The sequence below is a fragment of the Xyrauchen texanus genome, chromosome 44, assembly GCF_025860055.1.
Source record: "Xyrauchen texanus isolate HMW12.3.18 chromosome 44, RBS_HiC_50CHRs, whole genome shotgun sequence".
In the NCBI taxonomy this organism is placed as follows: domain Eukaryota; kingdom Metazoa; phylum Chordata; class Actinopteri; order Cypriniformes; family Catostomidae; genus Xyrauchen; species Xyrauchen texanus.
In genome coordinates this window covers 18,354,758-18,372,138 of record NC_068319.1, presented here as the reverse complement: position 1 = coordinate 18,372,138, position 17,381 = coordinate 18,354,758, and the positions used below count along the sequence as shown (strand labels likewise).

Genomic DNA, 17,381 nt, shown 5'->3' with positions numbered 1-17,381 from the left:
GGACAAGAACCCAATGGGGGTTCCCGGTGGCAGAAGAAGGACAGTTTTACCCAAAGATATATAGACTTTCCCACTATAAGACAGCAAAAGGCTGCATCCGTCAACATTTGTTGGCCATCATTTTAATATACACTCACTGAGCACTTTATTAGGAACACATGTACACCTGCATATTCATGCGATTGTAATCAGCCAATCGTATAGCAGCAGTGCAGTGCATAAAATCATGCAGATATGGGTTAGGAGCTTCAGTTAATGTTCACATCAACCATCAGAATGGGGAAAAATGTGATCTCAGTGATTTTGACTGTGGCATGATTGTTGGTGCCAGATGGGCTGGTCTGAGTATTTCTGTAACTGCTGATATTATAGGATTTTCACGAACAACTGTGTCTAGAATTTACTCAGAATGTTGCCAAAGAAAACCAAACAAAAAACAGACAGTGAATGGCAGTTCTGCTGATGGAACCGCTTTGTTGATGAGAAAGTTCAACGGAGAATGGCCAGACTGGTTTGAGCTGACAGAAAGGTTACGGCAACTCAGATAACCACTCTGTACAACAGTAGTGAGCAAAATATCATCTCAGAATGTCAAACATGTCAAACCTTGAAGCAGACGGGCTACAAAGGCAGAAGACCACGTCAGGCACTATTTAGGACAATAGTGTTCCTAATAAAGTGCTCAGTGAGAGTAGTAATAAACACATGAAGGAAAAACATTTTTACAGACTTGATTATTTTAACATATCACTAGTCCTGCAAAACCTCACAGTGATGATAATAAAGTGGTGTGATGATAATGCCAATAGTTCTCTCACTGGCTTCAAATGTGCTGTGACGGCTAATTGCGCAAGAGGAAAATCGCAGCACATCTCAAAGCTCACAATAGATGCAGTCTACATCCTCCTCAAATTCTTTCTAGCAAGTCAGTCCACTGGTGGCCATCTTTGGAACGCTCTCGGGAAGCTATTTCCACTCATGAAAGTGCAGCTCCTTTCTACTAAAATTTCTAAAACGGTTCGTCACGATACCGATCAAAGAACATATTTCAAATATGCAATGCTTCTTTACCTCAAATTACACACAAAAAAATAGATTTTCCAGGATTGTTCAGCTAATGCGCATGTGCGTTCTCGTGTTGACTGACCTGAGATGTCTGTATCTAAAGGTTGATTGGCTCTTTTACCTGTAAGGCAGGACTTCCTTTCTCCTGTATCATGACACTTTCTACAACCATTGACAGTTCCAATTTCTCCTATTAATTTTAATTGAAGTGACTCGTCTCTGCAGTATCTGGTCCTCCTGTCCTTCCAAGTTCATTCTTCCAAGGTGCCTTGGCAAGACAGGTCTTCTTAAGAACATACGTTTGTTCTCTACATTCTTTGCATTGAGAAACACCCAATGCTCTTTTGTCATACACACTTTTAATCACAAATACTTTGCAGCATGCTTATATTGCAATATTTACTGTGAAATTTAACCTAACAAAATTTTTCTCCCTAAGACATTGAGTAAATGAACCTGGAATTAACTTTTGCAATCAATTACATCATATCAGAAAATCTTAAATCGGAATTGATTCCTACATTAATGGATTTGAACAGCCCTAGTGTTCATGCCACTACGTTTTTGACATATGGTGACTAGAACGAATAGATAACATCTGTCTAGACCTGCTTTCTACTCGCATGGTATTTTAAGAGAACATGACTTTCTGCGCAGTTACAAACATTTCTCTTTTATTTTTTGGCTTGTGGAACATAGCGCATACTCAGTCTGCTTCCATTCATCTTTTTGCGTTTTTTTTTTTTTTTATCTCCCTCACCCTCCCTCCCTCACACATACACAAATTCGTTCCCCTCCCTCCCATTCGATGGATCAGAGGCTTGTGGGTGTCTTGGATGAGTCATATCAGCAATTTACCCAGTTTAAAGCATATTTCAAATTACTTCCCTTTCAGTCGGGTACCGTGCTGATAACCGATAACAGTTTTCGTTCCTACAAGGAGTTTTGGAGGACACGCGTGTTTATGGCGCGAAAAATATGTGTGTTCCGTTGAGTTGCGCATGCGCACGTTTGTGTAAACACCAACAATTGTGGAAAATGTGACAGAAAAACACGAATGATGAACTGGTGAAGATCTCAGACGTGTTCCACTTTGTGACTCTGACATGAACTGGTTTGTAAATGTATTTCATGACTCAGTTGAACTCTATCGAATCTAAATTGGGCTAATTGAAGGCGTCAGTACGCTACACTTCGTCTCTGCGAAAAAAAGAGAAAAGGTTTAGTCTTGTAAACAATTCGTTATTAGTATTACTTTAAGGCTTCCCCCCTGCCTTTCTAAAGGCTGCATTTTCTTTTTCCTGTTGACAGTTTATACAGCAGTTGATCTATCCTGGCTTCATCTTTATTATAGCCTACTTCATTTGCCCGTTTATTAATGCATCCAATAGGCTATTTAATCTTCAAAGGCGCTTTTAAAAAAAATTTTTTTTTTAGAGAAGCTCCATACCATATCTTTCTGAAATCTGTCGGTGATGAAACAAAAAGTTTGATAAATTATCTTCTCTCTCTTTTCCTAAAATTTGCCTTGATGTCAACTTTAAATGTGAAATGGGCAACTTCTCAGGGGAATCGTAATTCGCACAACCGGGTATCACGTAATGACAGCGCCCTCTCCTGGATTTAACTTTGTTTAAAAATATAAATTACTGTGACAACCCTAAACAATTTATTAAATCCTCTAAATTATACATTAGATTTACTATACTTTTATGTCTGTTGGTCTTTAAAACGATCCAAATAACACAAAAAAAAAAAAAAAAAATGCAGGTAAAATTAGAAATTATATCTGTATAGTGCTGAATAAAATTTTCACTGTAACATTAAATAAAAAAATCAGTATTTTGGATTGGTATTTGTGTGGGAAAAAAATTAAAGGAACAAAGAAAGGAAAAAGGTGTGAAATTGGTTAGTAAACCTATGCATGGTCAACCTACAAATTGGGCCAAATGCTCCTCACTCTTAATGTGACAAAACACAAGTATATACACTATTGTCCTTTTAAATTCATGTGATTGCCTCAAGGCCACTTATTTTTAAGCAGGTCTAATTCATATTAGCGGGTTTTTCTACGTGTTTATGGTACATTTTCTTTCTTTTGTGGTATTTAAAAAAATGGGGCTTTATATAATATGATTTGGTGGACTGCACTTATTATTCACTTCAAGGGATTAAAATTACCATTATGCCGAAAATATGTAAAAACCGTGCACAGCATAATAGCCTACATATTTTTTTAAAAGATTGACATCATCCAAAATTAAATCTGTTCTAATAGTCAAATCATATAAGGCTATTATAGGTTGGACACGGTATTTACTGTATTTTGTAAAGGTGGCTAAATGCGCGAAATGAATGTAAAGCTTTTCTGTGCGTATTACTCATTAGCCTTTTCCCTCATAAACTGTGGATACATCACTCTTCGTAATAATTAAACAAATGTATATTGATATTTTATTTGAAAGGTGCTTGCACCAAGTCCAAATGCAATGGGCGAGCTTATCCATCCCTCTCCCCTTGAAAGAACGAGAGATTGATGGCAGGGAACCGATGACTCTCGCTGATATCAATCGGCTCATTAACTCCATATACGAATCCAACCTCCGACGTAATATGTCACCGACCAAAGGTTTTCATCGCATATTTTGGTGAAAAGGCGCGCTGGTCTGTTTTCTAAACAAAAGGCATGACATGCTGAATGGGAACAACTGCATTGTTTTTATTATTATTAGCCTATTTGTATTATTTTTGTATTTAATTACTTGAATTTTTTGGGGGAAAGGAACCAAAATTTAGTTCAGAATTAATATGATTTATCTTTTCAATAACTAACCGGCTTTTTTTTTTTTTTTTTGCACAAATGTGTAGGCAAAAATTTCAGTGTAAATATCGCTGTCAGAAACACAATTTAAATGAAACGTTGGTGTTTTCATCTATCAATTTATTATTTAAATATTTCGAAATGGCAGAAGCATGAAGTAAAAACGCGGAAATACAAAGCTAAACACTTTTGGTGAGCGAGTCTTCAGGGCGCGCGTGCACAGCTCTTATGAATGACGACGAACGCAAGGACGCAGCACGTTTTGTTTCCAGTGTTCAAACTGTAAATATTGAGATATTCCAGGGTCAGACATGCTCGCATACACCTTTGCTCCCTTGTGTAGAAATTTGTGAAACCGGGGCGTCGCGCAGATTTAATAAAACAAACAACAGATTACGGCTACCTGCAAGTTGGTCCAGTGGCACTGGTCAAAGTGCTCGTGCTGACACAATGAACTCTCTCGGTGGGGACGGGGCTTCATTGTCAACATTTACGTGTAATATTAGCACACCATTATTATTCGGTTTGAATTGTCGGCATGCAAGTGACTAAATATGTGACCGGTTTATATGCAAAACGGGGCTTTTACGCGGTGTGACACCTTTCAGTCAGACATTTTTGTAAAAAATCAGTGTTTATTGCCTCAAGAGAGCGGTCGCTTACGTGAATTTGCCATCAAAACAGACGCGGTGCTCGTGTGTGGGCGCAAGGCTTGTGGCAGGTTACACACCATTAAGCTTGAGCCGCAGCTGAGTAAAATGTGAAATGGGAGAATTAATCGATCCCAGGACGACGGTTTTTTTCCCAATCTCGTGGGAGTAGAAATTCTTTTATTCATGAGGAGCGTGTTATGTCACTTCCATTAGGCGCTTTTGCACTTGATGCGGTGGACTTTTTTGGAGTGTATTTCAACATACATTTTCATAATTGCAGCCAATATGTCTACAGTACCCTCAAAACCCTGACGAATCTCTTCCTTACTTGTGGGGGTGGAAATGTGGGTGTGAACAATAATTCTCATCGAGGGCCTCAAAACTTCAAAAGCACCTTTATCCACTATTTTGGCAGTTTCTCTTTGTTTTACTTCAGTTTTAACAGATAATGTATTCATTCTGTTCTTGAGTGAAATGCTCTGTGGGCATTTTGGGTCCATTATGGAGTACATGGGCAGTTTGGGAGGAGGTGAGTCAGCGCGGGGGATGGAGAGCGCTGGTAAAGGTTCGCAACTGCGCTAATACTGAGTGGCAGTCGATAATGCCAAGCCGTATCAAAATCTGACCCTTGACCTGTAGAGCTCTTAAACTATTCGCCACCGAGGTCGAAAAGGACGCGCATTCATAGGCTACTCATAGTCTCTACGCACGCTTTTCTTTGTCCCCTTTGGCTGCATGTTACATTTTCCATTTAAAGGTCATTTCCTCACCAACTTTAACAAATAAAAAAGGTTATTTCTTGGGATAATAGCTAGGCTATTGGTCTGTTGAAAATATTTATAGCATCAGGGCGTGATTGATTTCCTTTCTGGAGCATAAAATTCCCACCAACCGGATCAAGTACTTGGAAACTTGGAAACAATTAGGCTAATTTAAAGACAAATAAAGGGGTCTTAAAGTTTCATGGCAGTTCACAAACACTGGTATATTGGATGCAACCTTTAAAAATATCGAAATAAGGTTCCCACTCATAGCGATACAGCTTTGATGCTGCCATTTCGAGTGTGACTCGTGGGACTTCAATATCCGCACTGCAACTAATCCAGTTAACACAAATCATAAACTGTGATTGGCGGGATTGCTGTTGGCTCCAATGCCACACGAGCTTTTTCCAATTAGGCCTATTTCTAAAACCTACTGTATTCATGTAAAGGTTCTAAACCACGTCAGGGGGAATTATTCTCTCTAATAGGATAATTGCATGAGAGAGAGAGAGCGAGAGAGAGAGAGAGAGAGAGAGAGCGAGAGCGAGAATAAGGATGGGTTGCACTCAAGTACCACCATATCATCTACATCTTCATGAAACGCCTTGACTTTTTTTCCCTGTATTGTTTGTAGGTCAAGGGAGCCAACTGGAGCTTACCTGTGCATTCATGTAATTAAACAAATACATGATAATGTGAACCAAATTGAGAATGACGTTAGAGACAGATGGATGAAAGTCAGGGGCGACAGGAGACAAAGAGCGGAAAATTGAACGAGCTTGGGAAATTGAGCGGAAGTAGAGCAGTGGAGCTGAACCGCCTGCGCCATGGTGGGTGCAGCATTTCGGTGTCTCTACAGCTCTGATTAAAGGCACCTCACAAACAATCAACAGGCCAAAAGGGGAAACGCGAGATGAAAGGAGCTTCTAAGTAGCTGACAGCGTCCAATTAGACTGGTGAGAACAGGAGGCATCATATCTCCCCTAAACACAGGAATCGTGAATGACCAGAGAGTAAACCTTAAAATTCATAATGTTCCAAACAGTGTTGAATCACCTCCGATACAATTCAATTCGAGATCTGTTTGAGTTATTTTATCAGAGGTACTTTCGATGTGTACCACAGTGCTCCGTTCTTAATGGAGAGACTGTTTCATTCATGCAATCTCTGTTCATTCATCAAAGCACCGTAGCGTACCCTCTGAGTTCAAACGAGACACGAAATTCTTATCAATGGAGAGTCTGACGTCAACAGCGGCGCGATGACTCGTGGATCACGTGTTCAGACGCGTCTATACAAATTGGAGTTGCGCTGTCCGTGGTCCTGAAAAAAATCACGCACTGCATCCATGTGTAGTGAGCAAATGACATCTTTCAACAGTACAAGACAGATCGAATTGTGTTCCAAATAATTGTTGTGGGAACAAAATTTAATTTATTCAAGTTTTAAATGAGCTTAAGGATTGCGATTGTTTCCAAACCTCATCTGTTAAGGACCAAGACACACTCGGGTTTGAGTTCCAGCTAATTTATTCGGGAAATCAGGTGAGTAGTGCATTGCCATTTCCTAATTTAATACACCCTTGAAATAGTTTATATATATAGGCTGCTCTATAAAAACAAAGATATGTTATACAGGACAGGAATAAATAAGTTTAAATAAGACATTAACCGTTGATTTTTATAATTAGATTGCATGGAGTTGAATTTCAGTGCAAGTCATCTAAGAAGATATCAACAAGCGCTTTTTTCTTCTTCTTCTAACAATATCTATGTTTTATTATTACATACTACAGTATTAGGCGCAATATGTTTTTTTTCTGTGAATGGCAAACTTGATAATTCATGTCTCTTATTAACTTTGATAATCAGAATATAGATAGCGCTTTTAATTTGTGCACTGAATAATATTTGGTGATTGTGTGCACAAGAATGAGGAATTTGATTAAATCTTAAGTCTGTCTGATAAAGATTAGTTCGCTGGAAGTTCATGCTTTGAAAACAAACGAACAGTGGAAAGAGAACGTTCAAATTCGGCGTTTTTATGAATTAATTAATAGAAAATACTAATTGCACGGAGTGATTCATATTATAACATGCGTTACGCCTGTTTATCACAACATAATCATAGTTTTTCTTGTCACTTCACAAACATCAGTATTCTCTTTATATTGTACAAGTAGCCTATATTACCCTGTGAAGTCTTGATTTTATATAGTTTAAAGCATATGCCGCTATGTTGATCCGACTTGATAAGTGATTCCAGGGAATTCGTTCTACAGCAACTCAACAAAAACTGCCTTTTTGTGGAACTATGTAGTTTTTTTGGACTCAGTTTAGTTGAAGAAACAAAATCAAATGAGACCTCACACTGGTGTTAAAAAAGAGAGTTTAAAAAATGACCAAATATAGTGACGGACACCCCATCTGTAATTTAAAAGCGCATGTTTTATTGTTTGAGTATTACGTTAAACAGATGTCAGCGCACGATCGTTACGCGCTCCTCTAATTGACAAACATTAAAAATTTGAGTGTAAACAAACTGTAGCTAAAATGTTAATGCTAAAAAAAAAAAAATATGAATCGTTCTTTTTTTCTTTGTCTTTATAAGGTGCTTCCCTCTCCCCCTCACCCCATCCTGTCCTCTCTGCATGGTCATGTTCTGCTGTTGCTACCCCTCCAGAACCTCATCTCTCCTGATAGTCCTCCTCAGCCTTACCCCCCTGCTGGCCCTTGCTACACCTGCACTTCAGCAGAGACTCTCAGTCAGCAGCAGTATCAATGAGGCTCTCAACTTGGCAAAAGAGGACCCGGGGGCAGCAGAAGGACCTGCTTGGACACATAGGAATGTGGAGAACCAACTCCAGAAACCTTTGGGACAGGAACATGTCTCAGATATGAACTCTGCCAGAGCTCTAGCTTCTGTTCTGCTTGAGGCTCTTGACCACCCAGCCAGAGAGAAGATGACCATTAAAGGGGATTCTGAAGAGGGAAATCAGGGAACCAGCAAAGACCTTAAGCAGAACAGAGAAAATGAGGAGGACACAGAGAAATCATCAGTTGGGGGACAAGAAAAGGCAAAAGGAGAACAAACGGAGAATGAGACGAATGTGACTGAAGTGCAGAACCGGTCTATTATGGCCACCCCCCTTCAGCGCAAATCCAGGGGCTATTTCCAAAACATTGACCTCGGACTGCAAGACAATGAGATTCTCCCTCCTTTAAAAGGCTACAAAGCCTATAACCAGCAGCTAGCCCAGGCGACCAAAAAGCTTAAGTGGCAAGAGGAGCGAACTAGAAACCCATCCCAGCTCGAGAGAAATTTCATGGACGATTTCGATTTTGTGGAAGAAGAGGAGGAGATTCTAACTCGCAAGGAGGAGGAGGCACGGGCACGGGCAGAGCAGGAGGAGGTGAGACGGCAGGAGGCAGAGGCGCAGGAGGCACGTGAGGAGGAGCAGAGATTGGCCGACATAGCCTCTGACATGCTACTGGACTACATGGGCAGAAAGCCGAAAGTATCCTCCTACATGAGAGACATGAAGAAGGCGGCGCTTCTAAACAATGTGGCCGAGGACAAGCGCTCTAATGAGGTGGAAGACAGTGATGATGATGATGAGATGGATCCTCAGACGATTGACAAGCTGATCGAAATCTCAAGCAAGCTGCACCTGCCTGCCGATGATGTGGTCGAAATAATCAGTGACGTTCAGGAGAAAAAGAAAAAAAGGAAGGATTTACCACAAACTAACACCCCTCGTTTCCGCCCTCTGGTTCCTCTCAAAGCCAAACCGAGGCCTCAGGCATATCAATATCCTAAGTCACCTAAGCAATCCTCTTATACAGTCAATCCTTATAAGAAATGGTACAAGGAGAAAAACAAAGCCAAGCTCAGCAAGCAGGACTACTGGTTTAAGCCACAGAAGCAGTTTCTGGCCTATCCCTCATTCCCCTATTATCAGAAGCCATATCGAGCATATTACCCAGTCTTCTTCCCTCCCCCTAAGCCGCGGTTCTATACCAATCCTGCTCTTTCCTTTGACTACAACTTTGGGGGCTCCATGGGGTATGGCATCAAACCTCCCAACCGTAATTACAGAGACAGGGCAAAAGCAAGGGACTGGAAATGGGCACAAGCCCCACAACGCTCCCAGAGCCCATATCCACAACCAGACACTGTCATTCCTAATTACATTCTCCCCCATCCTCGAACTTACCAGACTCTTCCCATGCCCAAACCGCGCTCTCCTCCCAGTGGGAGAGCACCTTCTTACATCTACCCACCAGACTATGTGTACGATGAGCCGGAGTCTCCACACGACAATGATGAAGAACTGGAGAACTTCATTGAGAAGATTTATTACAACCGTAGATTATTTTAGTCTGTGAGAGTTCAGGAGTTTTATTCTAAAGCGATGAAACTAGCGATGAAAGAGTGAGGAGAATGCTGGGCAAAAACATAGAGCTTTTGAGCGACAGGGCTGTGAAAAGACAGTTAGGTGTTTCTTCTCCACTCTTGTTTTTTGATACATTCCAAATTAGGAATGGAAGAGACGGTTGCTGTAATCAGAACCTCTCAGCGTGCACTCATTTGGTTTCTCTCGCAGTTTACATTTTAATTTGGTGAGAGAATATGCAGGTGAATTTGAAAGGTTTCATACAGGTGTGTTTTTGATTCTCTTGCATGTCAAAGAAGGAAGAAAAAAAAGGTAAAATGAACAACCAAACAACAACTAAACTTTTTAGGTGCCAATTGCAAGAGACCCATGTTTACACAAATATTTATTTTCTTTAGGAAACACTTGATTAATTGAAAAGCAAAGGGATGAATTGTTGACGCTGCAGGGCACAGTAATAATTGCTATGGTACTAGTTACAAAAACAAGTAACAGTCAAATTATTACAGGCTTTTCCTGAGGGTCTGTTGGAATGTTTTGATCAATGTTCCTATTGCCTTATAATGATCACTGTTTTAACTCATTCATGTGCATGCAGGTCTTGCACCACTAAAAAGAATTGTCATGCACGCTGTAAACAACGCTTGAAATTAAATCTTCCATTTTATTCACAGAAATGCAAATTGGTGAATATCTTTGCTAGGTGAGTGCCCTGTCAAATGGCTTGGTGGAATTTACCTGTACACATGTGATTTATGTAAACGTCACATCCTGCCAAAATTTTCAGCAAATTTTGAAAAACGCCCGTTATTGTGGGTAAGCGCCAACGTTCGACCACTGAGTACAGGATTTTTTTGTCTCGAGAGCCAACAGAATGCTGTATAGTCATGTTTGTTCCTTAAACAGTTTTAAAATGTCTGAAATTTGTGAGGAATAATATGAGGGTAAAAAGTTTGCACGTCTATCTGTATTTGCATCTTAAAAAAAAAAAAACACTTAAAAATTTGGGGAAAATCGCCTGTTTGATCAAACTGTGATTATTGAAAAAAAAAAAGAAAAAAAAAAAAAGAAAGAGAACTCTTAATTACTATAGCAAGTGTTTTCATCAGTGAACTGTCTTGTGAAAGGAATTTGTTGTTGTCAACTTCCAGATTGTAAGTTGTACAGTGTCAAATAAACAAATGTGTGTGCAATGTGTAAATAACAGCATGTTGATTACTAGTTTTGCTATATGACGAAAAATAAAATCAATTATTTTATTAAAGTCAGTTTTTAAAAAATGTCTTATTGGAAAGTCTTTGAACAGATTCTGAGCAGAATGCTCTGTAATTAATTAATTTCTGTACCACAAAGGTTTCTCGCCAAGACTATATGGCATTTCTTATTTCCTCTGTAACAGAAATTGCATTTGACTTCACAGAGAGTTTGAACCAGCATGCCCAGTACATCTTTGATTTTTTCCATGAGCCATTGTCATGCTGAATTAAAACAGGACACTGAAACGCACATTAGGTGGCATAGAGTTCAAAGACAAATTTTTGTGCCAGTTACTGTTGAACCCAAGCAGTACCTGACAAAATCTATGAAAAATTAGTAACAGCATTAAATTGGTAGATACGCAGTTCTACACTCCATAAAAACCCTAATGACTATTACTCATGAGATCCTGTTCTGTGACAAACATACTAATGTATCATTATTTACATAAACAAGTTTAATTGCGATTAATAAGGTAAAACAGGGCAACAACATATTTGCCAAACATCAGAACAAAACAGTTATTCAAATAGAGACTTACAGGCAAAAAATAAAGAAGAAATTAAAATTGATGTGTTCTAAATGCATCACAAAATTTAAATGCATGTTTTCAATCTAATGGAAATGATGGCATTCACTTAGACAGTGGTAGATGAAAGGACTTGCAATAAAAAGACTGTAATGTGAATGGTACAGACATGGAGACACACTGAAACCAAATGAAAGAGAGGGGTGGGGAGAGAGAGAAAGCTGCAGTGATTAATGAGTCACATGATTGACGGGTGAGTCATCAACTGCCATGCACCACTGCAGAACCTGGAACACTTATACCCTCTCTCTCTCTCTCTCTCTCTCTCTCTCTCTCACACACACACACATACACCCACACACGCACACACCCACACACCCACACACACACATACACGCATTGGCACAAACACCAGCCCACTCCCCCACACCCTGACTTTGGACACAATGCAGAGCTCAATTATGCACAAAAACACCTGCATTAAGGAACTGCCACACATGCAAACACAAACAAATGCACAAACACACATCTACCCACCTATTGCCACGAGGCCCTGCTCTCCAATTTAGATTACACGTATATTTGTTGAAGACACACCACTGCGATCTCAGATTGGACATTATTAGTGTGTGTGTTTAACCTCAAACATACGTTTATTGTCATGCCAATGCACTCTAAACGTCTACGGCTTTCGATGCAATCGGCCTAAGTGGTCGATGCCACTGCAAATTAAGCATTTCAACTGCAGACGGCTGCTGGAACATTTTCCATTAGTGACCAGAGTACAGGGGCTATGGGGACAGTCATTTATGAGCCTCTGATGTATTTCTTTCTCTTCTTTTCTTTCTGCTTTTGTGTGGAAACGCAGAGGGCCGTGAACGAGCGCAAGGGTGGAGAAGTCTCACGGCGCTGCCAGCGGAGGTTGGTGAGTCATGGCCACTTACATTCTCCCTCAACCTCCATTTTGAACAGTTTCATAGAAATATACAAAGAGTCTGTTAAGTTACGCCGGTAATTACTGTAAATGGACGCCTGACTGTTCAAAAACTTCACACAAAAAATGTTCAGAGTCATTAATGTGCCCCATGTTCTCCATCTGTCGCTCATACGTGTGATCACACGCACACACGCCTGCAAAAACAGAGATGACAGAGGCGCCAGTACTTCAGAGGTAAAAAAGTGCCTGATAATGACTATGACTCAGAGGCAGCTCTAATGGTGCATTCTGCCGAGCCAACCAAATAACAGGCCACGGGATAAACACTCTTGGCTAAAACTTTCTCAGTGACACACGCGCTCTGAGGTGCTTCAAAGTGCCTTTGTAGAAAGACAGCCCCAGAGATTAGGCATAACTGAACAGAATCATTTAAATCTCAGCGAGGTTGTTAAAAAAATAATAAAATCAAAATGATCTTTCCCCTGATCCTTTTTTGGATGCCAAACCTTTATGCATGATGATAATTACCATGTAATTACCATTCAATTATACCCTCTGCTCTTCCCGTAAGAGCTGTCAGTGTGTCCATAAAGAGCTGATTCTCGCAGAATGTTTTTACACTTGTATCGTTTTTCACTGTCTAACAGCTTTTCAAATGTAGGCCTACCTGTATACCAACGCATATGTGGTATACAGCTTTAATATGTCACGTACTGAAGGTTTCACATTCAAGACTGTGTGAAATGATTTTCTTTCTGAATCAGTTCAAAATGTTCCATTTCACCAGCTGGGGGGAGAATGCTCTTTGACAGCACTGGCGTTGGGCTCTCTGCTCTCAGCATGCATCAACAGTCATGTTTCCTTTAAAGAACTTTGAATACTCAGATACTGATACAAAAGGGATGCAATAACTGCATAGAATGTCCGATTAATCTTACTAGCTTAGAAATATGGTGTGTTCTACGTGTAAGTCTGAGGCTATATTAGTATGGACCTCTCAAAAACACAATGGTTTTCATACTAATATAATTATATTTACTATGGACAATTCATAAACCTAACCCACAGAAAATGTGTTTTGCTTCAGATGTCTTCACATGTTCGTTTTCGACATGTTTCACTACATTTTTTAAGACATTTTTAAAAATGTGGCCCTCAAAAGTATACCCAAACCTATACACACACATGTATCTACTTTGCTATCTAAATGAGGATACACCATAGACTTTATTGTTTTCATATAAGGGTGATTCTCACAAAACTTGTTAAGACCATTTCCTGGTCCTATTTTAGGCCAATAAACTGTTTTATATTTTATGACAGTTACGCACATTTTACCCCCCAATTCTCATTACCGCAATGCAAAATAGATGGTCATTATGATATTTTCATTAACCCTTAAACGCATACCTCAGGTCCTTAATAACATGGGACCTCATTCCACCCCCTGTACTTCATCCATTTTTTGGAGTTGTGCCCTCACCTCTTTAGTATTCCTCAATCTTTCTCTTATAAACAGTGTAACACACACACACACACACGCACACACGCACACACACACACACACACACACACACACACACACACACACACACACACACACACACACACACACACACACACACAAGTAGCCTCTAACAGTACTCCCGCTTGCCAATTCTTCCTGAAAAGTGTTGATCACGATCAGTTCCGCTGAAACACCTGCAGAAGGTTAACAGTTGGAACCGCAGCGAGTGGAAAACAACATCAGCACCTCATTCATCTGCTGTTTGGGTCGGTGCCGCATTTAAAAAAGAAGAGAGGGGAGGTGAAGAGGGCGAGGAGCTGATGGAGTCAGAAAGAATGGAGGGAGCAAGTGAAACAGAGAGAACAAAGGTGATGGGCTGAATGACTCACCCTCTATAAGTACTTATCCAGTAGCTCAGTAAAGTGGCAGATCACCTTCAGAGTAAAGAGCTCATTGCCTGGCTCCTCTACAGCACAGAACACACAGATATAAATAGATATTGCTGCAAAACACACACAACTACCTTCCTGCAGAGTTTAGATCCAAACCTAATCAAAAAACATCTGAACCAGCTAATCAAAGTCTTCAAGATAACTTGAAAATTGCAGGCAGGTGTGTTGGAGCTGATCTCTGCAGGAAGGTAGCTCTCCAAGAGCAGGGTTGGCTAACCATCACAGGAGAAAAAATGAAATTTTAGGGTTAAAATGCAACCTCTGCATAGCCGACACCAGTGTTTATGTGAACACGATTACTTCTTGGAATCCACGGGACCAAACCCCATGGCTTGGAGGTTGCTCGCATAACACGCTATCGGTATAGCGCAAGAGGAAAATGTGTTTGTATTTGAATTGATTCAAGAAATGTCTGATGGGGGTCTTGTCTTCGGGCACCACTTGATTCAATGCAAACTCTGGGTCCTGAGGCAAAACCACTTGAGAACAACTGCTATATTAGGTCTACATTGAGTGTGTAAACAGCCCTCTTGTCTCAAGGGCATAATCCATTTGATGTTTACATGACTGCTATTGTGGCAGATGGGGTAAAATATCCCTCAGGGCTGTTTATCCTCAGCTGGGAGGTCCAGACTGCTGACTGACTGTGGCAGATGAGGCCTGACACCTGAGCTCCAGTGCTGTCACTCTTTACAGCAAATCTGCTTGTGAGCCATTGAGATTCATCAAATATTGAGTGGCCAGAGTTTCCGTTTCGTGGGTAGAAGGGTTGAGAGAGGTAGAGCAAGAGAGCAAAAGAGAGGATAAAACAAAAAGAGGTTGCTCCAACGGAAACAGGAGGTCAGTGAGATGGCGGGGACGGTAAACGATGGCCAAGCAGCCCAAGCGGGGTAAGTGAGCTCTCCATGAACACAAGTCTTTTTTGTGGAGGATTCTGGCTAGCTTTGGAGTGCATGAAAAGGTCTTGGTAGGGGACACTCAAGTCACTCTGTGTGTAATTTGGAGGCAGATGGATTAATTGATAACCTCTCTTGGAGGGGTAAACTGCATAAATTGAGATGGACAGTCTAGGCACTGTCAAAGGAGAGGCAATGCCAAGTGTCAGGAATATCACACGACTGGGAGATTATTTAGTGTTAGATGAGTAAATCAATTTTAGATAAATTGTATTCTCTTTTCCTACAAAAAAAAGACACATACAGTGCCCTAACTCAGATTTACACACTTTCACTTACACAAACACAGAGTGAGACCAACTGACCAGGGTAACGTGGGCCAGAACACCTCCCAGGACCAACAGAAACAGGTCAGAGTTGCTCTCTATTAACCACTTTCTACTAGCACTGAGAAGGAAGAAATAGTTAAAAATGTTACTCACCCTTTTGTCATTCCAGATGTGTATCACTTGCTTTCTTCTGCAGAACACGAATTAAGATTTTTAGAAAAACGTTTCAGCTCTGTAGTTCCATACAATGCAAGTGAATGGGGTCCAAAAATATGAAGCTCCAAAAAGCACATAAAGGCTACGTAAGTAATCCATACGACTTCAGTGGTTTTATCCATGTCTTCTGAAGTGATCCTATCAACAGACAAAAATGTAACTCCTTTTTCTCTATAAATCTTGACATTGCAGTCTCTAGGCACAATCATGATTTCAAGCTTGATTGCACTTCCTAGTGCTTGACGCAACTGCAGATCGCTAGGAAGTGTAATCGAGCTTGAAATCATGATCACCAAGGAGACTGTAGATGTCAAGATTTATAGATAAAATGTATTTAAGTTTTGGTCTGTTCTTACCAAAAATCGGTTGGATTTCAGAAGACAAATTCAACTACTAGAGTCTTATTGATTATTTTATGTTGCCTTTATGTCCTTTTTGGAGTATCAAAGTTTTGGTCATTACCTGTGTTTTATGGACCTACACAGCTGAGATATTCTTCTAAAAGACATTGATTGTGTTCAGCAGAAGAAAGAAAGTCATCTCATCTAAGATGGCATGAGGGTGAGTAAATATTTAGAGAATATTCATTTTTGGGTGAACTATCCCTTTTAAAAATTATGTCACTTTAGATGTATTTAGCAGACAGCAGGTAATGTCTTCTCTTTACTGCATGGCACTCTAGAATACTTGATCCTAATTGATCAATTGTGGCATTCTGCAGTCAAATATTTTTGTATAATGACCACTAATCTGTATAAACCATTGTCCCAGGCAAGCAATTTCCTAGCTAGTTTCATGTCTCTCGTATCACTCTGAATTCCCCTTCTTTTATGGCAAAAATTATTGTAACACATATCTATATTAATTCATAGTGAATTAGTTAATTCATATTGTGATTAATGTTTTACAAAGCAACACATGGATCCATATTGGCATTATTTGCATTGCCAAAGAAAAACAAATAATTCCTCTGTCCGAGGAGGTGAACTCCTCCAAGTAGAATCTCCAAGCTATCATCTCCTTATAACAGTTATTCCTTGACACAACATGAATGCAGCATTAATAATTATATTCTATTCTCTTCTATTCTATTCTGTTCTGTTCTGTTCTATTCTATTCTATTCTATTCTATTCTATTAAAATCTATACAGGGTGATCCATGTGAGGAGGAGAGCTGTTGTGTTAGTGCTGAATCCACGCCGACCATAAACATTACACAAGCCTTGGCAGCAGCACCTCTACAAACACAGAGTACATACGGTTACCCAGCTGACCAACTCTCACACAGAGATAACATAAATTAAATGTGCTTAGTAATTTTACACTGAACAAATTTGCAGCACTAAATTCCAAATGCTGTTTACTCAGGTAGCACATTGGAAACAATGGCCAACATACAATTCACTTGGGTATTTTTGGCCATTTGCCCACTTAAATATAAAACACTGTCGAAACTAATTATTTTCTGGGAAATAGAATGTAATTTAAAACCCTAACACTTCCTGTCTGCACAGGAAATTGGTGCTCGGAGTGCTCAATACCATGGACAGCATTTGTAG

The 17,381-nt window shown here is 40.0% G+C and overlaps 1 protein-coding gene across 1 annotated transcript; it reads left to right on the top strand.

Annotated features, from left to right (window-relative positions):
- The first annotated feature begins 6,654 nt into the window (after nt 1–6,654).
- Nucleotides 6,655–10,883, top strand: LOC127637047 (uncharacterized). Its single transcript, XM_052117895.1, has 2 exons — nt 6,655–6,847; nt 7,914–10,883. The coding sequence occupies exon 2, from the start codon at nt 7,954–7,956 to the stop codon at nt 9,682–9,684; it is 1,731 nt and encodes a 576-aa protein (XP_051973855.1). The 5' UTR covers nt 6,655–6,847; nt 7,914–7,953; the 3' UTR covers nt 9,685–10,883.
- The last annotated feature ends 6,498 nt before the right edge of the window (nt 10,884–17,381 follow it).

Bases quoted from the DNA above. Each gene is read 5' to 3' on its own strand.
- LOC127637047 (XM_052117895.1), top strand. From the start codon at position 7,954: ATGGTCATGTTCTGCTGTTGCTACCCCTCCAGAACCTCATCTCTCCTG.